At 39.3% G+C, this 25,840-nt stretch overlaps 1 protein-coding gene across 3 annotated transcripts in view; it reads left to right on the forward strand.

Moving 5' to 3' along the window:
* The window catches only part of CRIM1 (cysteine rich transmembrane BMP regulator 1), a 175,485-nt gene that overhangs the window by 5,925 nt on the left and 143,720 nt on the right, over nucleotides 1–25,840 (forward strand). The window contains exon 2 of one of the 3 annotated variants that reach the window (XM_069009968.1): nucleotides 8,938–9,111. The exons of 1 other annotated variant lie outside the window; for it this stretch is intronic. In XM_069009968.1, the coding sequence (XP_068866069.1) occupies nucleotides 8,938–9,111 (174 nt within the window). Of the gene's footprint in view, nucleotides 1–8,937; nucleotides 9,112–25,840 lie in introns of those variants that run through there. One more of the 3 variants, XM_069009970.1, reaches the window with a different exon arrangement.

The following is a 25,840-nucleotide window of genomic DNA, read 5'->3' on the forward strand; positions in this document are numbered from 1 at the left end:
GAATGCTGACTTCATACACACAGACTGGATAATTTGTAAGCTATTTCTACTCTGTATTCCATCAATGCTGAGATCTCAACATCAGTAAGAACATGTAACACTGAGTGTGGCATGGAATTTGAATTGGATCAGGTGCTTATTTGACTTGGAAATGGTTTCCTCTCTGTTTCTGGGCATCGTGTTTCAATTTTAGAAATGACTTGCTTCCAGTATTTCAGCAAAAATTAAATGGAAAAGTCTAACAGATGTGATGCAGGAATTGGTATGGTTTTGCTGTTGTGGATCAGCACAGTTAGTTTAAAACTAGAAATGTCACTGTAGATAGGCTGGATTACTAAATTTTTAACTTCTCTAAGAGGAATGGTCTCTTTTTATTTATTTTTAGCTTTTAAAACTTTGTATAAGCATCCTCTGCTTATGTTAATTTTTCCACATGGTGACTTTTTCACCAGGTTTCCCAAAATCATGGTGCTTATACAGATTTTTTCCTTTTTATTTTTTTATACTACCTTCAAACTTGCCCCTTGGCATCTTTGCTGGTTTAAGCACCCTCTAGCTAATTCAAGGATTCTTGCATAATTTAACTTCTTGCCTGGTACTTATTCAACCAAAATGTCATTTCACTGACAGGCGTATTATGCAATAATCAGTCCATTAATATGGTTCAAAAATGCTTTCCTCTCCCCCTCCTTACTTTGTGCCCCCTTAAGGATTTTTCATCTCAATAAGTAAAGTTTATAGAATCTTGCAGACAGAACTAAATGTTTCTCTGTTTTAATGGATTAAATACTTTGTAGAGTTGACCTATTAAGTATCTCTTGTGACTTATAAACTGCTTTCATTTGAGAATGCATTTAATCCACAGGGAATGTAAACTTGGAAATCATGAACTCAGGGTTTTGCCTGACACTTTGAGTGACACCGGTTGTGTCTGACAATACTGGAATTCGGAAGATGACTGATACTGACACAGAAAGCTTATGTAGATGGAGAAACTTACCAACATAAAACAACTTTGCATAGAGGCTATCTAGATTAAATTCCACATAAGCATAAGGATTAAGAATAGTCCCTGAGGGTGCTCTTGTCTAAATAGACTAGTTTGGCCTTGTTTTGGGGAAGTAATGTTTTGAGAAGAATGGAAGCAGTTCACACCTTTACCAGAGGCAATACTTAGTCCCCAGCAGATTTCACTGGGTATACTGGGTACTTAAGAGAATCTGCAAATCATGTTACCACCACCTTGTGGGTCATGAGTGTGCGCGTCTTTATTAAGACTGAATAAGAAAACGAACTGGGGAGCGCAGGGTTGTGGGCAGGAGGAAAAGCACTGACTGGCTCATAGGCATGCACCAATTCCCATGTTCTTACTTATTTCCTAGACTTTAAGTCTTATATAGACAGCTACCATTAGGCTTCAGTTGTTGGTTGGGGTTTTTTGTTTGTTTGGATGAGTTTGTTGTTTTTTGTTTTTTTTTTCCACTGGTGAAAAGTCTAGCAAGAGTAATGTTTCTGAATCCAAGACAGCCCTTTCTGTTGGGTCATTTATCCTTAAAATAAATTAAATTTCAGTGTTTTGCTACAGGCTGTGTTGTACTCTCCTCAAGATTTTTTCAGAAAGGCTGGATGTGTGTGTGTGGAGGCATTTCTTCCCCTCACTGATGGGTTGTTGATAAAAAGCTGGGGTCATACTGATAATGGTGTTATACTCACTGATGTAACATGTGCTGCTTTCACAATAGAAATGCCAAACTTGATGTCTATCTCTAAGTGAGGTTTTAGAAAAAGAAAAGAAGCCTTGAGGGTAATTCTAAATCCAGGCTAAAGTTTTTCCTGTAGTCTTCTATGACTAAGAAATGGGGTGTAATTCCTCTGAAACATGTTGTAATTGTGTTCAGTGGTGCTGCATTAATGTCTGGGGGGAAAGGGCAAAATATTTAGGATATCAGATTTCTTACAATAGTGTGGACTGTTCTTGGTATAGGTTGCTTTACTCATGGCTCTGTTCCAGAATTTGTCTTTGACAAAACTTTTCCTATTCCTGTCAGCTTTGCCTCTGCCTAGCAGCTTCAGCAAGCTGCCAGCCAACTACTTGTTTGCAGTGAAGCTGATGCGTGCTGCTGTACATGCAGGCTTCTGAAGTGTGTGGGTGCAGAGTGTGGCTTGGAAAAAAAAAAAAAAGAAAATTGGAAATTTAGACTGCTTTGGAAAATGGTTATGAAGCTTTGGCCCTCTTCTGAGGCTTTAGCAATTATTTTTGTAAAGAGTTTTCTAGAGCTAGAGGAAAAATCTGCTATGACAGCTAAAACACCGCTGTCTGTGCTCGTTCTAATCACAAGAGTACTGGCAGACGCTTTTTCTGACCAGTTAAATCCTGGGACACAGTGTAGTATTTTCAGTCAGCTATTTATGAACAAGACATGGTTCTGGTCATTGGATTAAAATAATTTGCCTGTAAGTCTTTTTTCAGGTGTGTAAATGTGTAGGGGTCAGACTTCAAAACTCATGATTTAATATTTCAAACCATCTTTGGGGAAGAAGGCTTTTGGAAGTACCATTTACTTTTGCTGTGAGGAGCCCTAAGAGTGAAAGTCATAAAAAAACAAGACAAAACACACTCCTCCCTACTCCCTCTGTCCCTTGATTCCCCCTGCCCAAAAAAAAGGCAGGGAGAGGGGAGTACCTGGAGAAGTAAAATATTCCAGACAGTGGAACTTGCAGTAGTTGTCCACATCACATGTTTCACTTAACATTCCCATTTATCTCCTTGCCTTCCTCAAGACTTCTGTGGAGTTTCTGATAATTCACTGGAAAGCTGATCTGTTTAAATACTTTCTTCATTCCTTAGTATGAAATAACTGTCTTCAGACATTTGAAGAGCTGCTGCAGGGAAAGTCTTTCTCACTCTGTTGGGAATTGGATCACCTGAGATACATGCTAAGATAAAGCAGGCAGTCAGGTTGGAGACAAGCATTACATGTATGTGTTTCTGAGGTATCTAAATGTTATGGTACAATTCTGCTTTCTAGCTTTGACTAGAAATTTTCTCAGGAAGCTGCAAAACCCTTTTATACTGCTGTACATTCCACATGAAGATTTGGTCTTGGAAAATGAACCATTCCAAAATGTGGGAAAAAAAATGCTTTCTCACAAAACTCTCAGCTGTGTGTCTTACCATAAAAGTTTCTGCCGGCTCTAGTCCTTGATTCATGACTTCAGTGAAGGAATAAGTTGCAAGAAGGGAAAGGACTGAAGCCAGTGTATGAGCTCAAACTCACTTCAAGGCTAGTCTTCCCTTCTGCTGCTTTTCAAGGTCTGAGGCTGGGTTTCAAGCATTCTTTAGTGGTGATTAGTCACTTCTATTGTTCAGCTGCTCCAAAACATGAATTTCCTTTCCATCATTCTTTTTTCCTGTTCAAAGAGTGTACTGGCAAGAAGCATTTCCTTTTTTTTATTTTAGCGAGTTAAAATCCTTTCAGAGTCTCATACCATCTTAATGAATACCACTGATTTGAAAATACTGTTGTGTATGCCAGTGTACTGGAGTGGTGGGGCTCAGACCTTGAGTCTAGTGTCATGGAGGAGTTTCTGAAAAGTTCCCCTTCCCAGTTCCCAGAGGGCAGTACCAGTCTCAGTAAGGATTGCCTCTCTCTTGTCTTCAAATGCAGATTTAAAAGGATGCAAAAGTCTGTGAGATGTGACTTGGACAGTTTCAGGTCATCAATGCATTTTGCGGTGTCTTTGCTCTTTTCAGCATCCGTAGAGCTACCTGTGATGCTTTAAAAAGGGGCAGAAGTAGCTGAGTAGCATGCTTTAGTTAAATGTAAATTATGGGAGTTGACTCAATCAGATCCAGTTAAATTACAGTTCAAAGGGTAGGGTGGTAAACATAAGATTATTGTGGGCGAAATGCTTGTGAATTGGTTTTCATCAGTGATACTTTAGTGACCATTTCAGTGTTTCTTGCTGTTTTGAGGTGATGCATTATCTTTGTAAACTGTGAAGGAGAGCAGTATAGCATTTTCCAAACAGTAGCTGATAATCATTAAGTGTCCAGAAAGAAGGAGAAGGGTTGGGGCACAAAAGAGAAGTTTCTGTGGCAGGCAGAAGGAATTGAGAACTTGAAGGGAAAGCAAAAAATTAAGCAGTGGAGAAGGAGTCTCTGAAAAGGTCTTTCCTTGTACTTTTAGCTTGCACCTGTTTTGAGATGATCCTTTGCCAATGGGGACAATAAATGTAACTATAGTGAGGTACTGTGTGCCTTGAAAATAAGGCTCAAAGTTAGTTTCTAAATATGATGTTTTTCTAAAAATGCAGGCAGCTCTTTGGGCAAAGATGAATGCTTCAATTGTGAGCATCGTGCCTTGCATGGTGCTGTGTTGTGAGTGCTGGTATGCAGGATTTAGTATGGAAGAAGTGATGGAATGCTGCTTACCAGAGACACGATTCTCAGACTATTTCCAGACTAGACCTGTTTAAGGACCTCTTGTTCAACTTGTTAATGCCTTAATCCTCTTCCCTACTTTAGATGCATGCTATGACAGGACTTGGGAGTTCAGCAACCCAGAGCAGTATGTGAATTTTTAGCAAGCTGAAACATTTGCTTTGCAGAAAGCGATTATATGAATGATAGAAAAGGAAAAAGTTTGGAATTAATGTGAAGTCTCCCTTCCTGTGGCTTCCTTTTGGTATGAAAGCACAGTTAGAAGAATTGAAAAGGTATTATGTCCAAGACTTAACTTTGATCTGAGTAAATGCAGAACTACTTTATTATCTGGAACTTGCCTGAATGAGTCAGAAAGAGTGGGGAACTGCATGTAGATAGAAATTATTTGAAAGAGAAATTACTTTGAAGCTGTAGTTATGAGCCTGCTGGGAGCATTTGAACTGCTTCGAGGCTTGTGTGCAAAAGGTACTTGAGTGACTGTATAATAAGAGTCCAGTGACAACTCAGGACAGCTAAAAAGTGTGGCCCTTTGATTTCTTGCCCTTACCTCATCATGCCAGCATAATGAGGTGGTGAAAATCACAGCTAAACAAAGATCAGTTTGAATGAAAACTAATAGTTTAGTTGGGCTTCTTTTCAGCTGGATTGCTTCTAAAAACCCCAGAATGTTAAATACGTACTTGATTTTTATATTTTTAGGTGTCCTAGAAGTCAGCTAGGGGATAGGATGTGCATACCAATGTTTGAGGTTTAGATTCTTATATTTGGGATTTGTTGCCCCTGCTTGCAGAGAAATAAAGCTTTCACAAACTACTACATCAGTTTCTTTCTTCACATCATCCAGATTTGATAGGTAGGCATGAAAGAACAGTCTTCTGAAAAGGAAGCCATAGAGGTGAAGTAGAGCACGCAGGAAAGTGTATACAGCCTGGAATAGTTAATGAACTGTCCCAGGTCCCAAATCACTGGTGTGTAAAAGTTTGTTTTTGGAGTAGTCCCCAGGACATAATGATCTTTGTGAGTAATAGAGGCTAGGTTATATGCTTCATACAAGATATCGTTCCATTGTCAGTTGACGCACTGCTGACCTCTAAAGGAGTGAGCAGGTTATACTGGACCACCATTTATCTGCATCAGTGAGAGCACTAGAGGCCTTTGCATCAAGTATCCAAAGCTTTGATTTGAAGTGAGATGGATTCATCCCTTTAGCTCTTGTGAGTACTTTCATGTGGTTGTACCTTTCATTCCAAAGAATTTTGTTCTGCCTATATTGATGTGACTTCTGAGAGTTTATTCTGAGTGGTAAACTCATTTAACAGGACCTTGAAATTCTGTTCATAGAAGGACTAAATCAACCAGGAAAAGGAGTCAGTCTTTAGTCTGCATGAAAAATCATGGTAGACTTGGCACTGATTTACTGAACTAAAATAAGCTCTTGCTACACGTTTGCTCCTTCATTGATGGAAATCATGTTTCTAAATAAACTTGTGTGAAAAGTAAGCTGCTAGAAGATGTGCAGGCTAAAACTGGATTTGCATTCTTCCTGCCTGAATGTAACTTTTTTGTATTCACACCAAGTAATGAAAAATACCTTGTTTGAAGATTCAGCATGTTAGAAGTATAGTCTGCACAAGTATTACTGAGGGGTTTCTCTTCTCATTAAGACTTTAATGGCTACTGAGCTAATTTTTGAGGTGTGGGGCAGTGAAGACTTTAGGTGCACTTACTGTTGGGCCAAGTGCTTCCTGTGTTCCTCCTTTTCTGGAAACTTATGAGAGCTGGCAGATGTGGTACAAACCACTAACCTGTCCTGGGAGTCAGGGTGCCACAGTGTGCAGTGCATCTGCATTGAGGTGTTCTACTGCAGGTAAGGGATGACTTTGCTTTCTGTGCCAGCTAGGTCCCAACTTACATGGGGTGGGCAGCTCTCATGTGACAAGATCCTGCTGATCTGTCTGCCTTGAGAAGATCTAGTGCTGAAATACCACAAGGCAAAGCAGCACAAATGCTCTAAACTGATTTGCTAGAAAAGCAGCACAGCATCGCCATCTGTGTGTCCTTCCAGTCTGCACTGCACAGGCCTGGGGGGCGCAGGGCTGAGAGTGAGTGCATGTGCTGCCACTGGGCTCCTGTCCTGCACCCAGGAGTACAGGAGGAGTCAGAGAGCAACACAAGCACTTCTTTAAGGCTGTTAGACTGATCTGGATGAAGCTGTGGTCCCTGCTGTTGCAGAGTTTGAAACAGCCAGTCTTGAACCATAGGTGTAGCTTTTGTTCTTGTTACATGGATTACTGCTGTGCCTTCTAAAATACAAATTGTCCAGGCTGTATTCTGGCTTCTCAAAAACAGGATGTATTCTTGTTCTCCAAATTCTCAGGGTTTTGTTTGTTTGGTTTTTTTTCCCTGTGTATGCATGGCCTCATCACGAGAGTGTCCCAAGCATTACTGGAGAGGCATCTTCTTTTGAAAGAATTTTAATAGTTTCTCTTCAGGAACTTCTGCACTTCCTCTGACTTTCATTGATACAGTTGCTGTATTGGATGATAGAAAAAGATTACTTCCTGGGGTTAGTGACTACTCTTCCTTTGCTATTTTTATGGAGAAGAGCCATGAGGTTCCCATGGAGGTTCCCATCTTCATGTCTAAAATGGTCTTTGTTGTTTATCAGTGCTTTTTGTCAGCAGGGTACTTTGCCGACTCATAAGTTCTATTAGGCATGTGGTTGTACAGGGAGAAATACACCTGTGAGAATCTGCTCTGACACTTCCTGTAGATCATGTACAGTACCAAATTGGTAAACGGCTCTTTCTAGATGTTCTTTTATTTTCCCCAGAACAGGAAAAACTTGAGGTCAGAAGATACTCTGCATGTTTCTATTAGTGGAAAGAATTTACTTGTCAACTTCAGCATGTGTGTATATACTGTTATTTGCTGTTAGTTTTTAGGCTTCTATTGAGCATCAGTCTACTGAATGACAGTTTTGTATTTGGCTGTGGGCTGTCATACTGGAGGACAGCTTCTGATAACCCCAACAACAACACGAAACCTATCCTTCATAACTGGAAGGTATTTTAACTTTTTGGAGTGTTTCTTAGTAGGATCTATATTGGAAACTTGCTTGTTAATAGTAAATAAAATAGGAGTGAACTACTTAGAATGCCCAGTGTGACTGCTGCTGTTGAGTGTAAGGGTATAAAGATTAAAAATATCTATTTGTTCCTATGTTCATTACTAGAAGTCAGTGGACTTTGTGCAACTATTTCGTAGCACTTAATTTTCCAAGCTTGTCTGTCTGTAAAACATCTGGTATTCTGGTGAAGAATACCCAATGCCTAATTTAGTTTCTTCAATCTTGCTTGAAAAGTATCTGATAGGACAAGGGGGAATGGCTTAAAACTGAAAGAGAATAGGCTTAGACTTGATGGAAATTCTTTACTGTGAGGGTGGTGAGGCACTGTAACAGGTTGCCCAGAGAAGTTGTGGATGCCCTGGAAGTGTTCTAGGCTGGGCTGGATGGGGCTTTGAGCAACCTGGTCTAGTAGAAGGTATCCCTGCCCATGTCAGGGGGGTTGGAACTGGATGGTCTTGAAGGTCCCTTCAAATCCAGGCCATTTTATGATTCTATCTTGATTAAACTTGTGAGTTGGTGGGATGTTGCTGTATGTGCACTTGACCTAAGGAAACTTAGGTATTGTAGGACTGGTTTTGGAATTTTGGATTGACTGGATTTGTATCTCTTTATGGAGAAAAAAATACGTCTTGTTGCAAGTAGCCCCCTAAAAGGGAGACAGGCAGTTGTACAGTGGGAACATCAGTTATGCGCATTTGTCAGGGTTAATTCAAAAGGAACAGTTATTTAGGCAGAGAGACTCATCCTGACCCCACTATCCCTAGACCCTTGACAGCAAGGAGTGCTGTGTGCTTGGTCAGTTCTCCAAGAATATGTATGATAATTCAGGACTGCTGGAAAACTCATTTTTGGTCATATAACGGAATCGGAGGCCTGGCATCTTGCGGCTTTTCTGTAATAAAAAGTTATCTCCATGGAGTGAATTCTGTGTGGTGCGTTTTTTAATCATCTTTTAAAATGCTCTTTTTCTGACTCAATTTTGACTTCTGTAACAGCTGCAGATTCTGTACAATGTTCTCACTTCCATTATAAATAGAACTTCTACTATCTGCAAAAGTTAATTCTGTTAGACTAGCACTCATTTGTACTGCAGCTATGCATTTTCCTGAGATGACTTTGTTTTTCATACAGATGGAAGTAAACAATGCCAGTTGCTTTAGCAAAATGGGCAGTAGAAGAGCTGCGAGACATGGTACTTGACAAATCCCACTGTTTAGATTAATCCATTCTTTTTTTTCATGTTATCTTCTGTTTAGCACTGCGTTGAACTTGAAGTGAATCGCACCCAACTTCAAAGCAGCTGAAATTTATGTACTGCAGCTGAAATCCAATAGTGAGCGAGTTTGTTTGTTTATTTTAGATGAAAACTGGGATGATGATCAGCTTCTTGGATTTGAACCGTGCAATGAAAACCTTATAACAGGTTGTAACATAATCAACGGGAAATGTGAATGTGACACCATTCGGACCTGTAATAACCCATTTGAGTTTCCAAGCCGGGATACTTGTCTGTCGGCCTTGAAAAGGATTGAAGGTAAGCACTTGTCTTCAGTAATTCAGAGTTAGTAATTTTTTCTGTGCAGTTGATGAAAAACTAGAGTTTAGTTTGTGTCTTAGGATGACTTGTGTAGTTTCAGATACCTCTGGTCTTCTACATGTCAGAAAACAGGTGTATGTTTTAGAGGAAGATAGTACCTCATAAGCTTGGAATTCCAAATGCTTAACTTTAAGAAGGAAAAAAACCCATGCTTTGTGTGCTATGATGTTTGCAGATTTTAAGACTAAATGGTTCTGTTTGCAGTTTGTGGTAGCTATCTTTGCTTATCTTCAGCTGCAAAGTAGTGTGGAATACTCTCTTTAGATGTGTTCATGTGACTGAATCATGAATTAACACAGTGGATTTCAATAGTAAAGGCATAGAAAAAGGGGTAGTTACCAATTATACTTGTATCTTTTATTATATGAATGCATGTATTGCTATTTTCTTTAAGTTTACATAATGTTACATTACCTTAATGCTCATATTTTACACTTCTTATGTCCTTTGATTAGATTTGTATTAGGTCCCATATGTTTATGCTTATTCATACATCCATATTTGTTTTGCTTTTTTTTTCTTTTTGTTGCTTATGGCTGAACTGCAAATGAGTTGGCTCAAATGTATCCAGCTGGAATTAAATTTACATGGTGTATTTCTGGATTGTTCTGAACAGCAGTCAAAGGAGTGATCTTGGACCCTCTCTATGATGCTGTAATTACTGTTTATTCTCCAAAGTGTTCAGGAACATGCAGAAGTTGATTAGTGGTGTGAACCTGCTTAATTAGACTACTTTAAAACAATGTTTAAAGTCATATTGCAAAAGTGAATGTATTTACAAGGCTACTGACCATATTTTAGGTTAAGGAAATCTTTGACTTGAGAAAGTGTGATGTGATGTCATCTGTTATACGCCTTTTGTGTTAAGAAAATTGGTTTTGTGCTATGGACTTTAACTAAGGAGATGTTGTGAGAAACTGCAGAAACATACTCATGATTGTCAGTCATGATGTTCACTAAAGGTGTCCAAGTGCTTGGTCAGGGATTTTTGTGGGATTCTTTTCTTTTGTAACTCTAGGAAGAGAAGAGGCAGAGCCTTTGGTCTGTTGTTGGCGTAGTAATGGGCAATAGCATATATGGGTTCTTCAGTCTTACCACTTCTTTTTTGACTTGTGAATGTGTAACTAAGTTCTGTAATATTTCAGCAGGATGCCATTGGCATGGCAGTTCGTCGTATGTTTAACTTGCTATGAAAATCTGCTGTGGGTTGTCTTTTTGTACTTTGCATCCTTGGAAGAAATGGACTTAGCTTGTGGAATGGCATAGCTGAAGCAGGTTGATGCTGAGTCGCTTTCAGTGATCCCTTTTTTCAGCTAAACTTTCATTTTAAAAAGAACAGCATTTTATAATTAGCCACGAGGTAACAATATTCTACATGTGAACTGTCTGGTATAAGAGCTGTGGTGCAGTTATTTTTTCAGAGATGTAATTTTAATTTTCTTTTTTTTTTAAACTCAGGGGTTTTTTTTTGTGGAGTGGGGAGGGTGTTCTTCCAAAGCCTTCAGACTATGGGGCACCAGTAGAAGTGTTTAGGGCCTGTTGACTTCTTAATTTTTCACAGTTGGGAAGGATGGCTGATGCAAGTGTTGAAGCAACAACAGTACCTTTAAATAACAGAAGTCTGGCAGTTACAACTTGAGTGTTAAAACAGTCCAGCTTTTACTCACAAGAATGTGAATTTGCATTTGCATCCTCAGACTATCAGACTGTGCCACTGAGGGATGTTGGAAGGTAATCCCTTTGTATTTACTAATAGACAGCAGAAGCCATAATGTAATTTTGATTTCTGCATTTTACAGATACAGTCTGTTAAATTTGCCTACTGGATTTTGCACTGTAAATGCTTATTCCATCTTTCTCCAACTAGCATTGGTAATTGAATGCTAACTGCTAATGGAGGTTATTTCTTTAAATGCATTAGTTCTTGTTTTGGTAATTAAAACCAAAGTAATGCTTCATCCTGTACCTAAGCTAACGGAAAAGAAGAATAACTTTTTTCCACTAGTGCTTGCCACGTCCCTGTTTGCTAAGCAAGCCAAGTCTCTTAGGTAAAATGGAATAGACACTTTGGTGTGCCTGAGCCAGTACTTGCTGCTTGAATATTTCAGGTTTTCAAATTTTAATAGTCTGAAAATGGAATTCAACCACTTGGAAAGTCCACCTGAAACATGGCTTAGGTAGCACACAAACCACAGGGCTCTGTGAGCATGTTAAAATAGAGAAGTCTTTCAGTTTATTTAAGGCAAGCTAAATCTTAAAGTGTAGTGTCATGTAAAAAGGGATGATTCATAAGATCTGTTAAATATGTCAAATTAAGATTTTCCTAAAATCCAAATTACTGATGTACACTTCACTCTTTTGGCTTGTCTGTTAAAGATAATAGCAGGAAGATTTGAAACTAGTAATTTAAACCTTTAAATACTCTAATAGACTCTGTTGCCATGGAAAGTGGGACCAAGGGAGGGTAGTCTAACTTCTCTCTCCTCACCACACTTTACATGGATAATTAAATATATAGTGTGATTAAAAAGACGTAAGTTGAATACCTGAATGATGGATACATGGTAAGAGTTTCTGAAGAAAACTGCACAGCTTGCTGAAAGCCTGCAGATAAGGAATCTGTTGCATAGATACAACCTGACAAGTAACAAACAGTGGGATGAAATCTGGAATCCCATTTCCATAAGGGAATGAGCTGAGGGATTGAGGCTTTTGCATGTGCTTCATTTTCTTGTGTGTTTTTCTGCTAGCACCTTGTCTTTCAAGAGTCTTTCCAGTCATCTTCCTTCTTTATCTAGTTTGCCTTATACTTAAGCTTTTCAGCCTGTGTGTGGTCTTCCCTTCTAGGCTTGATGTCAATTCTAGCTTGCTTACTCTGCTAACCCAAAGTTTTCTCTTCTTAGCTTCATGTAGGATCTTTCTTTTCCTATTGGCTTGGGTTCTGCCTGCCTTCCTGGGCTCCTCATATTTCATTCTAACTTTACCTCTCTGTCTGTTTCTTTGCCTACCTATTTAATTCTGTTTATATCCCCGTTCACTTAAAACAACAACTTCTATCCTTCCTTCCCAAAATCAGGTCACCTGGGCTCTAATGTCATGTTGTTTTGATGTTACTGATAGGACCATGTTCTTTATTTTGTCTGCCTGAATCTTGCTCTACCCTGTACTGGGAAAGCCTGTGATGAGAAGAGATTAATCTCTACTCAATTGTGTGTAACCTCTGTAAGGGGTGCTGATGTATATTGGCAAGAAAATATGGCAAGGCTAAAGTGCAGTCTCAGTGATACAGGTACTCAAGGCAGTTTCATATCCACCCCTTGTACTTGTTTTCCTGGAAAACAGTAGGATTAGATACATTTGAAAGAATTGGTTTTGTCATAAAACTTGGTAGCCACCTTTTATCTAATTTTCATGCAGACATGCTGGAAATGTTTAAAGCGTCGTTACTTCAATAGAGTATTTATGAGCACTTATGCTTAGAGGTCTCCCAGTTCTATCACCAGGCTTGAAGTGCCTGTTTCTCTACATGGATCATCAATGACTTTTCATAGAGAAGGTTTGTATATAGGTCATGAACCATCCTACTATGAGGAAATGCACACATTTGGGGCTAGAAAGAAACTGTCTGGAAAAGCTATTGCATGCCTAGTGTATGCAATACCACCCCACTGAACCTGGTGGGGGAGGGGTGGTTGTGCCTTCTCTGAGGATATATTTCTAAATTTGGCCAAACCGGAACACCTTGTAATAATAATAACAACAATAATAGATTCCTGTGTTGGGGTGTTTGGGTTTGGTTTCTTTTTTGTTATTGTTGTTTAAAATGCTTTCGGTTATTGTCTTGATGAGTGCCTGTTCTGATACGATTCAGGAAATCCTGTGTTCTTGAGCTTGGAAAGTTTGTTTCTATTCAGGAGCCTGCTAGTGATGACAGCTTGGTTGAACTTGGACTGCTGGAGTGGACTGTGAAAAATATGGCCGGAGGTGACAAGATGCCTTCTGTCTTCTGAGCCACACTTAGCAGTCAGGAGTCTGAATAAGCTGCATCTATGCATTCTTGCAGTCATGATTTGAAAAGAATTAGCTGCAGCCAGAACAAAAGAGTCAGTTCTTCAGACTTGGTGTGAGATGCTGAGGATTGGGGATGAGGGAATTAAAAGAGGAAGTAACTTTTTTTTCATCAGGATACATTTGTAGGGTATTGATAGGAGGTAGCATGGAAAACTTGTAATGTAGTGCCTGTTCAGTTAGCTGAAAATCTAGTTTCAATGACTATATTCCAGTTCTGGGGTCTTCTGCTTTCTCTCCCTCTATGCCTGACTGGCAGCAGCTCAGATAGCCCCACAGAGCTTTAAAGAACAGGAACCTAAGGATGTTCTTGAGCCTGCTCCTCCTCTTCTACTAGAGCAGGCCTGGATCTGTGCTCTTATGATCTGCCTCTTCAGAGGCATCATCAGGTCTTCGAAGTGATAGCTCACTTCTTAATAAAAATTCCCTGCTAGAATAGCTGTCTTCTCTTCCCTCTGGGAAGTGAGGGGAAGGTTGGGGGTCTGAGGCCTGCAGTCTTTCAATAGATGGGCTATACATCAAGTTGGGTTCTCTTCAACTCATTTACTGAAAACTTCAGTCTGCAGAGACTTCTAAAGAGTTTGCTTTGATAATACCAGGTTCTGATGTGACACAGACAAACATGTTTTCCAGAGAGAGCATAAGTTCCAGTCATAGCAAGGATGGTGGTTTTGTCTCGTAGGTTCAGTGTACACTTGAGCTCTAAGAGGAGAAATCAGTCAACTTCATCAGTTCTACTCTATTTAAACCATAAGCATTTTCCATATCAAAGTTAAACTCAGTCTTTATTCAGAACAAATGTGAAGGATAAAATTTGTACCTTTTTTGATGAAAGACATGATTAATGCTTTAGGTAAACAAACTCCTTTCACTTGCATCTCTGTCCACATGTAAAACATGCTGCTGATACTAAATTATTGAAACTGTTGTTTTAAGAGTTTCTTCTTGGTTAACTAGCTTGCACCTTTCCAAGCTGCTCACTGCTGTCCTTCATAGGTGAAAGGAAAAGGCCTTTTAAGTTGCTGGTATCTATTAAGCTGGCTTATTGCAATGCTCTCCTTGCATTCCATTATTTTTTACATGTAACTGAATAACTTTATGCTGACAAATGTTGCAATACCTGTTAGGCCAGTCCTGGAATACCAAATATGAGAAGGTAATTTTATTCTGAATGCTTGTTTGGTTGTTGTTAAGTTTGATTTTGTGTAAAACTTCACTTGTGTGGTCTTAATGGCTGTATTGAAAAACTAGAACAGAATAGCTCCAGCTTTATGCTAACTTATCAAGCAAGGAGCAGAGTGAAATACTTTCAGATGTGCTTAATCTGATATACTTTCCACTCCCTCTGCACAACAATTAATGTATGTTTTTGCTCAACTAACTGAACTTTGAAGGTTGGCATGTATTTGCAATAAGGAATGCAGTTGTGGCAAACTTCCAGATTTTACCCTTGAACATGCTTGTGAGAGCCAAGTAAGTGCATTTGAAGGCAAAATTTTACATGAGTACAGGGAAAACCAGCAGTATAGCTTTTGGGCTTTTTTTCTGAGTACATAAAGACAGAAGGGAAAAACCCATTTGATATGGAAATAATACAGATTAAGAATAGTAATACAAACTTCAACATACAAAACAATTTTCCAAAACAAAAAGGAAAGAGAACTCGATCATTAATTGCTGAGAGGGTTCTGTTACAGTGGCACATCTGGCAGTGCAGTTCCTTTCACAGCATGACAGTGCAGTGTTACATTTGCAGAACTTGCTGCTTTTTCCTGACTCTAGTTCCTCAGAGAACTGTTCCCTGATCAAGGAAGTATGATATTTTCCTACTATATTGGCTATCTTAGCATGTCCTATTTTTGAGGCAAGTTATCACACAGACAAAATTTATGCCATGAGATTTCAAGCTAACCAGAAGAAAACCTTGTGGAAGTTTCAGGAAGATACCAAAAGGGAAAACTGATTTTCATATTTCCGTATTGATGAGGCTGGATACCTAATTTTAGGCTTAATTAGATTATGAGCAATGAATTTTGTATTAATAGGGAAAAAGCTGCATTGCAGGAGCTGTTAGGAGGGAAGATTGAATATAGAACACAAAACTGAGCAGCTGGCTAAAAACCCTAAAGTGTTTGCATCACAAAAATAGTTTACAATCGGAAGTATTGTTGTATCTTTTCTATTTTTCCTTACCATTTAATGTAAACGTGTGGTGTTTTTGCAGTGTAGTAACTGAACTTATTGCCTTGCTGTGCTGCACTCACTCCTGTGAGCTGCTGTACAGATGCCACGCCTGCCTTTCTACATCCAAATTCTTGGGCTTGTAATGCTTATGGAGAGCATATTGGATCTTCAATTTGTGACACTTCAGTTTCCTTCAAACCTGGCAGTTTTCAAGATTGCTGTGGACAGAAGTGTAACCTTAACTGTGGGCCCTGAGAGAGGACTGTGTGACAAATGCCTCCTACAAAGCCAGCAGTCAGATGTGATGGTCAAAGCAGGGTTGTTCTTAGAAACAAAGGAGCATTCTTCTTGCCTTTTTCTGTTTCAGATGCTTACCTGCATTCACCTGAAACTGAATACAGGATAACTGATTGTACCTGGAGCTTCTATGAGACCAGGTGAAAACAGGGCAGGTATCTTACAGCTGAGCAGATCTTGCTCTTGATAAATTCTGTGCCTCCCAAAAGCTCTTTTCCATGTTGGCAAGTAAGCTGTGCTTGAAATATGCCCACTTTAACTGTAGTGGCAAGTTACAGGTTTAAATGAATGCTTGACCTTACTTCTCTTCAAGTTGAGGAAGAGAGTGAAAATAGAGCAGATGACTTTCAGCAGAACGCTTCCAGATGCAGTGTTGATTTTAAGGATCAAAAGTTAGTTACATGTGACAGAAGAGACCTGAGCAAAGATCTCAATTTGAATGGTGTGTAAACATTAGGTTAATGTTGTATAGTAGCAGGAAGCTGTATTCCTGTGGCTGGGTCACAGGTCTTGTTTTGACAGGGCAAGTCTTGTTTGGATATACATGGCATTGATGCTGACAGAGATAACAGAGTGTTGAGTGAATGTATCCAGTGATAGTGGTATCAAGGACATACTGGTCAATATGACAATTTTAGTACAGTGGCTATGTCTCTATAAATAATAAGAAACAGTTTATAAAATCATAAAATTATAAAATCAACTTTTTTTTTTTCTTTTTGTTTGATCACCTCCAGTAACTTCACAGCTGTCTCTTTAAAAGAATGATATACCAATATTTTGTGATTCTGAACAGTTGTATAACATGGGACAAACTATTTTAGCACTTTGTCTCCAAATTTAGGCCTCGAAGTCGTCGTGGTGTTGTTTTCTAAATAAAATAAGCATTATGCCACTTCCACGTCATCAGACTAATTTTTCTTTGTAATAGAATGAGGCATCACCAGAAAAGTGTTTGTGTCCAAGATGTATGTTTGTATGGAGACTAGAATCGAAGCAAGATCCTTTGAACCAGTTAGGTTTTAGAGAAACTTTGGTTTTAAATGTGAAGCTTGACCTTGAGACTGGTTGGATTTTCTTTTGAGAAAGCCATTCAAAGACTTTCTCAGCCTTAATGATGATAAGAAAGAGCTCTACCCATTCCTGAATTCCTGCAAATGTTCTCTTCTCTGTTGTTCTAGATTCCCTCAAGTGTTCTGTGTTCAAAATATTTTTTAAATTATAGCTGCTCAAGTTCATGAAAACTTCCTTCTTCATTCAACAAGTAACTTATACAGCTTGTCTAGAATCAGATGTTATGTAAGTTCTGTCTTTCTGTCCAGAAGAGGTAAAGCCTTCAATAACTCTTGGCTGCAGTAAGGAACAGAAAAAATGGTACTTTTGTATGTTTTAGAGACATGTAAAAATTGTTGTCATAGTGACAAACCAATCTACATAATTTAAGGTGCTAGAATTTAAATGACTTGTCAGATATATATGCCAAAATTGCAGCTTCTATAAATGACTGCACTAATAATGTTAAATGTTGAACATTTTTGGCACTAGCATATAACTTTAGAAGGACAAAGAAAACACTCTTTTGATTTAAAACAAGTATTAAAAAAACCCCCAAACTGGAAACTCACATCTGCTTTTCACCCCTGGTTAGGAGATGCAGTCATATAGCAGCAGAGGAAGTGCTTGACATTCTCATCATGTGGGCTGCGGCTTCCAGCCCTTTTGGCACACGTACATGGGCAGGTCAGAGGTCTTTTCTTTGCAGTAGTTGTGTCAGGCTTCTTGTAAATAGGGAACAGAGTAATGCCAAAAGCAGTGTGTTTCATCTTTCTGCTTTGGGTCTTTCTGTAATTTGTATTAATTGCTATATGGGAGTTTTAAACACAAGTTCCTAAACTCTTGTTCATTTTTAGAAGTCAGCATAGAATACTAGTATCAAGGTTTTACAACTTGAGTAAAAATAATATATTTTTTAAAAACTAATCTGGATGCTTCTGAAGAAAACCACTTCAAGTATCCAAAATGGTTTAATAAACTTGTGACTGATGTACCGTAGCACAATGATGGATAGAAAACAAGATGTAAAATAAGTCTGTTAAACAAAATTTTCTAATTACTGTGCTGTTATAGTTTGTGGGCAGTGTGGATGTTCTTTACCTGCAAAGATCACATGTGACAGAAAGCTAAAATACCAGTCTTGATGCTGTTGCTTTTCAGAAGTCTTGCACTTCATACTGCCATATCAGCTGAAGAGTTAAAGCTTATACTTCAGTCTGTGACATCATTCGGAGCATCTAGTCCTTACCATGGTGCAAGCCACTGTTCTTAGCTTCCAGCTTGCAATAACTGGATACCTTCTGCTGGGGCTTTGAATGTCCTGCAACATAGGCATACTGGGTAGAAGGACAAACACCTTGAGCCTGGAACTCACCTGCTAGAGCCGGAGAGCTACTGGAAGTTAAATGCTGTCAATCTCCTTGAACTGGATCTGTCCCTGAACAAGATGCTGGTAGCTGCCAAGTCATGGGTAAGAAGAGTAGAGTAAGGCAGGACTCCTCATCCCAGCTTTACCAGAAACTGGAAACTCCAAGTGAGCCGAGCAAGATCTAAGTGCAGTGTGTGAGAAAAACCCATCTTTTTTTCCCTGACATCTCCTCCTAGTTGGAGAGTTAAAACACTTAATGGATAAGCATGCTAATACTGTTTGTTGTGTGATCTTATGTGTGTTAGGCAAGAAACTGAGTATTTCAGGATGATGGGTATTTGGGAGAACATACAGGTATCTGAGGTGGATGGGACTCAGATCCTGGCTCGAGGGTTGTACCTGGGCAGCAGGGCCCTTATAAAGAAACACGTGACCTGTCTGGTTCACTGATAGGTTTGAATGTCTTACAAAACATGGTACACATAACACCTAATGAATTAATTTGAGGCATGGTGGAAAATGAGGAGAAGAGGAAAATGTTGCCATTTTCAACATGTAAAGTGTGCTATTTTAGAGCTTTTCATTACTGCATGAAGTTACTCTAACTTTAGCAAGATTCTCATTTTCTAAGCATGTATTTGCTTGAACTTTTTTCAAAACTCTGTAGGGTGTCACTGAGATTCCCAAACCAGGTCTGTAGGAGCTAGCATCATGTAAAGGCATTGGTATAATAACAGTTTACTCTCTCCTTTGCCATTGTCTGAGAAAGCTGTTTACTGAAATGAGGACTGTTTACTTAAATAAGGACTCTGTCTGACCTCTAATCAACAATCCCTTGTGTGGATTGTCCTGTATAAGGGACTGTGCTTTACTGCTATATTCTGCAGGTTCCTTACATGCAGAAGAGTTTCAACAGATCTGTTCAGTACTAAGGTGAAATGAGATTAAGAAAAATTTGAAAACTGAGATAAAGGTGTAACTTCACAATAACACATCTCTGACTTATTTTGAATGAGACTATAACATTCCAGTAATGTGAGTAGCTCTCTTACATGTAGACCAGAGCATGAGTACTCATTGTAAGAAAGTCCTGCACTTTCTGTAAGCCACCATTGGTTTGGTTCAGGAGGGTGCAGACAGAAGTGTCTGTGTCTGACATTGAGTTTACTCGCAGTCCAGCTTTTGTGAAACATTGATTTACCAATGCACTTATTCCAGTAATCTCTGTTTTTCTTCTCAGTCCTAGGGATTATTGCTGTGAAAGCTTCTAGCTCATTGACAAGGGAAAGAGCACTTTGCTTTCTAGCAGAAATCTAGTCTGTCTTTATAGCTGCAAAACCCATCACTGTGTGATCAAACATAGTTTCACATCAAGTCACATATGCACTTCTTTCCATCACTATGGTAGTTCTTACTTGCTTGATATTTTACATAACTGAAATTCAAATCCGTGTAATATGGAGCAAGAAATAAAACTTACTGAAATCTTATTTCCTCATGAAAGCCCAGTGGTAATCTGTCAGTGATTGCTAGGTCGGTAGGATTGGCTCACCTGTGAATCCTTTGTGGCAGATCTTCCCTTTTTTTGTTATTTTTCTCCTCTCTTCTTCCCCACCTGTTAAGGGCAAAATTGTCATAGGCTACATACAGTTAAGGAACTTTCTGGGGAGTGCAAGGATTGCTATGGAGTTGGAGGAAAAACTTGAGAAGGCAAAGGAGATTTGTCAAAAGGATAAGACAACTGTATCATGCTTGTGATTTTGCTTATGTTTTGGAGTTTGTTTTTTTTGTCCTTTTTGTTTTGTAGCTTGGTGGCTTTTTTCTTTTGCTTAGTGAGGGTTTTTGTTGTTCTTTGGGGATGTTTGGGGTTTTTTTGTTTGTTTTTTCTGGACTGAAACTAAAGTATTTCAACCTATCTGCTATTTACTAAGGTATGTGTAGTAGATACAGACCAGAAGTCCTCATGGTGTTCCAGCGTTACAAAAGTTGGCAAATGGGAGCTGAAACCTAAAGTATCTGTGAGGTATAGCCTAGTAAGAATATGGCATCACTTCAAATTTCTTTGTCAATTTTCCCACAGAAGAAGGATATCTGTCGTAAATTAAAAAAGACTTGTTTGTTACCTGGCTACATCTGTGTGAGGTGTGTTCTCTGAATGTGCCTTTGAAAAGGTTTATTCTCTTAAAAATAAATTAAAAAACCAGCAAGCTGCTCTGTGCTTTGTAGTCTGGTGGTTTTGACCCATCCTGGCTAAGTTGAATGAATTGATACTTCCTTTCTCATCTGTGTTTTGTGTAAACAAAGACTGACCTAGTTTAGGCATTAAAATGCTTCTGGCTTTGAATCCCAAGTGGAAAAGGGGGCTTTTGAGTTTATGGCCTGGTGAAAAGGGGGATTTCTGCTGGCTCTTGCCTTAAGGAGTTCATGGCTCTATGCTCCTCTGTATCTCTTCTCTCTGTTGCCTTGACATGACATGCTGTGTGTCCATGCTGGGAACTGGGAGGGGAATCCCTGAAGCTATTGGGGCCAACAAAGATTCTTTATTGACAAATTGCGATTCAGATGGTGTTGTAAAGAAAACGAGGCTTTTGTCATTCTTCTGCTTGTCTCCCAGTCTCTGCTTTTCCCTATTTCCTGCTCACGATTACTTTTGAGATTTATTAGATTTGAGGAATTTCAAGGAATGGATAAGGACTTCAAAGATATTATCATTCTGCAGGTACTGAATATGGGCAGGTGACTGAGACTATACAGCAGGAAATCAACTTTGGTGCTAGGCAGCAGAGAATCTGTGGGAGCTGGAGGACTGATGAAGGGAAATATACTACTACTATTTGAACAACTAGAAAAGCTTCAGCTGGAACTCTCATCCATCTTGAGTGCTACAGAATGCAATTCTGAAACGAAGCCGCAGGCAACCAGGCTGAGTAATTTCAGTGCTAGTGAAACTGTGTTCTCTATTCTGTTCTCTGCTGTCAAATGCTTCCAGTAAAAAAAAGAAGGTAATAATAATATGGTAGATACAGTAATTTGAGGCTCTAGATGCCACTAGGTGGCAGAACCCCTGCATCTATTTTGTGGATTTCTTTCTGTGCTTTGATTCTTCGTCTGAGTATATTGAAAATACTTTTCAGCTATCGTGTAATGACAATAGACATCAGTAGGGATGCCTACATGCTGTCCTAATTGGGCTCATATTGGCTGCTGTTGTGGGAAACATGGAGGGCTTGCAACACACTCTTGTCCTTACTTGTTCAGACTGCTTTTTCCCTCTGAAAAGCCTGCTACTCAAAGCAGTTGCTCGCATTTAGTTGCGCTTGGATGTCAGCACAACTCCTTCCCTTTTTCTTGATTCTATTGTTAATAGATGGGAAATGAGGAGATGACAAAGTGGCATTTAAGAGGAATGCTTTGTAAAGGATACAGTGGCAGGAGCATGGAGATGGTGAATGGTTACACCTGTGGTAGAAGGTGTGATTTTTGAGTGTTGGAAGCTCAGTGTTTTGGAGTAACTCATTTCTCTTGGTTAGACCCTTGTACCTGAGTAGTTATCAGTTGGGAAACAAACCTGTCTTGAAGAATACCTGTTAATGATTCTTTTTAATAAGGTTCCTCTTCTGTTAGTGCTAGTCTTTGATTGCAGTGTGTTTGTCATCCATTCATTGTGGAGGATCGTTTTAGCTTTGGTTTTATTGCTGTTTTGACTTATAGAGCAGCTGGGATGGTGGCTTGAAAGCAGTCCAAAAATAGGGTCATTGCCTGCCTCTATTTACTAGTAGAGAGCTATGTAGTTCTGGTTTTTGGGGACAATATAAATCCTGCAATTATTGTGTATGTTTACACATTGTATTAACTGGGATACAGCCCTCATCTTGCATTAGGGGATACAGTGCTACTAAGGCAGGAGACATCCATGTCCTCCTGATTTACTCTTAATGCCATCTCTTTCAATGAGTACGTCTGTGAGTGCATGCTTAGTAATGAATCTGATAAGTACTGATTCATGAATCTAAAAGCAGCATGGGTCTGTTTCTTCTGGTGCTGGATTTTAGGAACATCATCTAGATATTTCAATTTGGAGTATGTAAACTGAAGTGTCAGATTTCAAAGCCACTTGATTAGGGTTTTCAAAAGGTATTAGACTCACTTAACAGAATGTGGTACCTACTCTGCATTTTGTATACAGTTGATGCTGTGCTGCATGAGGGCAGTTTAATTCAGATGTTTCTGACCACCTATAAAGAAATGTGAAGGCATAACAGCTTACTCCAGTTGTTGGATAAATATTGGTTAGTTTATAACTTTATTTTGCTCTTCTGGAGTAAACACATGAATGAGAATCACCTTTTGAATGTAGTGTCTTAGAGGAATTGTACAGGTCTCCTTTTTCTCAGTAAGGTCAAATAAAAGTTTGCATGCAAATGGCTTTTTCCCACCTCAGTTTTCTTTCAGTGCTCCAGTCAGCTGTGCACAGCCTTCTTTACCTTTTTAGTACATCTACTGTGCCTGCTTCTACCTATCTCTTCTCCAGCTACCCTGCATCAAATCCGTCGTTACTTCTGATGATCTTCCTGGGCCTGCCCACACCTCATGAATACCTCATTCCTTCCTTCATCCTCTGTGGATCTGCTCTGAACAGTTGAATAAGAAATGCAAGTGCTGTTGCAGCCACTGCAGTACCACTTTGGGGATGTGATAGGGATGTTTGTGAACTTGTGCTCTTGGTGCTAGATGTAACCCTCTAGTCTGGACAAGGTGGGTTTGTGTGGGGTTTTTTTGAATTTTTTTTTTTGTTTTTTTGAAGAAGGAGATTTTAGGCTGTCAGATGCAGGCAGCATGACCTTTTTTGACAAGCTCTTTACTGGCAAGCATGTCTGAAGCTAGTTTGTCTTTACTGTTCCTTTTAAAACTACTGGTATTTCTTTGAAGTGTCTTTGTGGAATGTGTATGGAAACATTGAAGGAAGTACTGTGAAGGAAAGAAATTCACCCAAAAAATAGAGCAGTTTTCAGGGGGGTGCTACTTTGGCTCTCAGTCTCTTTATCTTAGAAAGGTAAATTGAAATAACAACCCCAAATACCAAAAAGTCATCTACTTTTAATTTAAATATATTTTTAAAAATATACTATGCTGAAAGAAATGCCTGAAGCATCTTGGTGTTCAGAATTATGTGTGTAGTTTCTCTTTTGTATCTTGTTCATATCATTAGCTCTATATAATTTCTACCTACAAACCAATACCACAGAGATCATTCAACAGGCTTTATTTGTGGTGTAACATCTATGGGTATTTATGCATGATATGCCTGCAGTTCCCAGTTATGCTCAAGTTATTGTTTTCCTACATTATGCAGTAGGAAAGATGGTATTTCTTGAAAGTTTGAGGTTCATTGTTATAAATTAGATTTTTTTATGTTTTGTTTTTTCTAATTTTAAGTAGAACTTTAAAAATCGTGCATAGAAAGCAATCTTCCTTTCAGACAGGAAATTTTGTTGACTGTGTGTTTTCCTGTGACATGTTGAAAATAGCTGATGGTTGGATCATTGCAACTTGAGAGCTCTAGCACAAGATCTGTATAATGCCTGGAGACTCTTGCTACTGTCATTTGAGACAGTATAAACCTAGCCTACTAAACTGGTCATAAAAGCAAGTTGGTACTAAGCGGGTGAGCAGTGATGTCTGGATGTAGCATCCCAATTTTGTTGACTATTTGGAAGTGATGGCGATTCCTGATGAAGCTATTGCAGTGAAGTACAGAGAAACTTCTTAAGCAACCTTTGGCAGACCTCAGATGCTGAAGAGTTCAGTATTGGTGAAGGGGGTTACTGAAAGGAAATGTAGTGGACATACGGAGACACTGAAAATACTACAGTTCCAAAGATAGCTGTGGACTATGCATTAAGAACAGCAATATTAGAGATAATGGTGTATTTCTGTCCTGTTGATGAGACAATGACTAATGCTGAAGTGATGTCCCCCTTGTGATAGAGGTCTTGCATGGTGTCTTGATGGGTTTTTGTTTAGAGAGAGCAAACTGGAAATCCACTGTGAGGGCAAATACCTTGTGTAACGCATCTGCCTTGGTGATATTAGACCTTGTTTTGGAGTATGTGGAACACTGTGTGATATCTGCCCATGAGATTGGGTGACGCTCTCGAAAAGAGGCTTGGCTTTAAAACAAGTTTTTGTTTTGTCCTGATGTACAGGGTTGTACTGAGGCTGTATGAGTGCAGTGAGCTTTATTTAGAAATTCCTGAAATTACAATGATTATCCTTTTAGTCTTCCTGAAATAATGATCCTTTTAGTCTTCTTGAAACAAAATGCAGAGAAGACTGACAATGCTGGTTCGAATGTCCAGATTGTGCCTATGGTTCAAATGAATTTTCTGCTGACTTCTGTGTGAAGAAATTTAATTTCATCCTTGCAGTTCTTCTTTCATTTCACGGTAGATGTAATTGCTAACTGGGATGCAAATGTTTAAATTCTCCAGTGGAATATTCTTTTTCTGCTTATTTATGAGAGTGTGTTTGGGGAGTGATGCATTGGTTTGGTGTGTCTTGTGCCCCTTAGGGAACTCAGTGACCCTGGGGTGTTGATTTCAGAGGGCTTCTGTGACTCTGCCTAGCCAAGAAGCTAGGCAGTAAGGTTCTCTAGAGATGTCACACTGTGTTAAGTGAATTAGGTTTGGACTGTGCAGCCAGTGGTTCTTACCAGCTCCAGCATGATCCTTTTTAGCAGGTGGATTAAGTCTATCAGCTCTGCAGTCCCTGGCTTCCATCAGTCTTGAGCCTGTGGATTCGTTGGCACTGGAAAAGGTAAGTCCCTTAAAAGGGAATTTTCTTTGGAATAAAACCACCCCATCAAACCCAGCATCACTTTCAGTTAGTTTTTGAAGAGGCAATTGTAAGAGTTAGTGCTGTATTTAGCCTTTTATCACTAATGCTGCACATGCCAAATTACTGTAACTTGGAGCATAGCTCTCGTGTTTCTCAGCGTGACCTTTTGGGTCTCAAAAAGTTCTGCTGGATCCAAGGGGATCACAGAGTGCTCAAGAGCAGTTCTGTGGCTCTTCCTCGTGTGGTCCTGTTTGGACAGTGTGGGAGACAAATTACAGACTGCAGTTGCTGGCACCATCTGCAGCGGCTACTGACGGATGCTCTCGCTCATCTCTCCCCACAGTAGTGGGTCTGCAGCTGGTCCGAAGAACTGTGCAAGAACAAATGAGCTGAGCAAGAGCCATGCCTTCTAAATGTTTTGAGACGCTCTTCTTGTGTGTGTGAAGGTGCTGACCTCCTTTCCAGAAGATTATGGTAGAATTACTTTCTTTCAAGTGCAATAAATGGTTATTGCCTTTACTGCCCCATTAAGACTTAGCAAAAGGAATGTTAAGTGTACAGATGTTTTATCTGTGGGAAAGCATGAAGTATCTCTCAGTTATAGTCAGGTCATACAGCTTTCTGTCTCTTGTTCAGAAGTTCATCAGTGGATTGTGGTTCTTAATGTCCAAAAATAATGACATGATTGAGACTTCCACTGTCCGTGGTATGAGAGGATATCTAGATATTTACAATTCTTCCTGCTCCACAGTGAACACTGTGCAGCAGTGGAAGGAAAGATGACTGTTGTCTGAGTCAACTCACTCACCTGCCCCCACTTCAGGTCTTGACAACATAGGAATTCAAATGCATTTCAGT

Source organism: Aphelocoma coerulescens, chromosome 3, assembly GCF_041296385.1.
Source record: "Aphelocoma coerulescens isolate FSJ_1873_10779 chromosome 3, UR_Acoe_1.0, whole genome shotgun sequence".
NCBI lineage: Eukaryota > Metazoa > Chordata > Aves > Passeriformes > Corvidae > Aphelocoma > Aphelocoma coerulescens.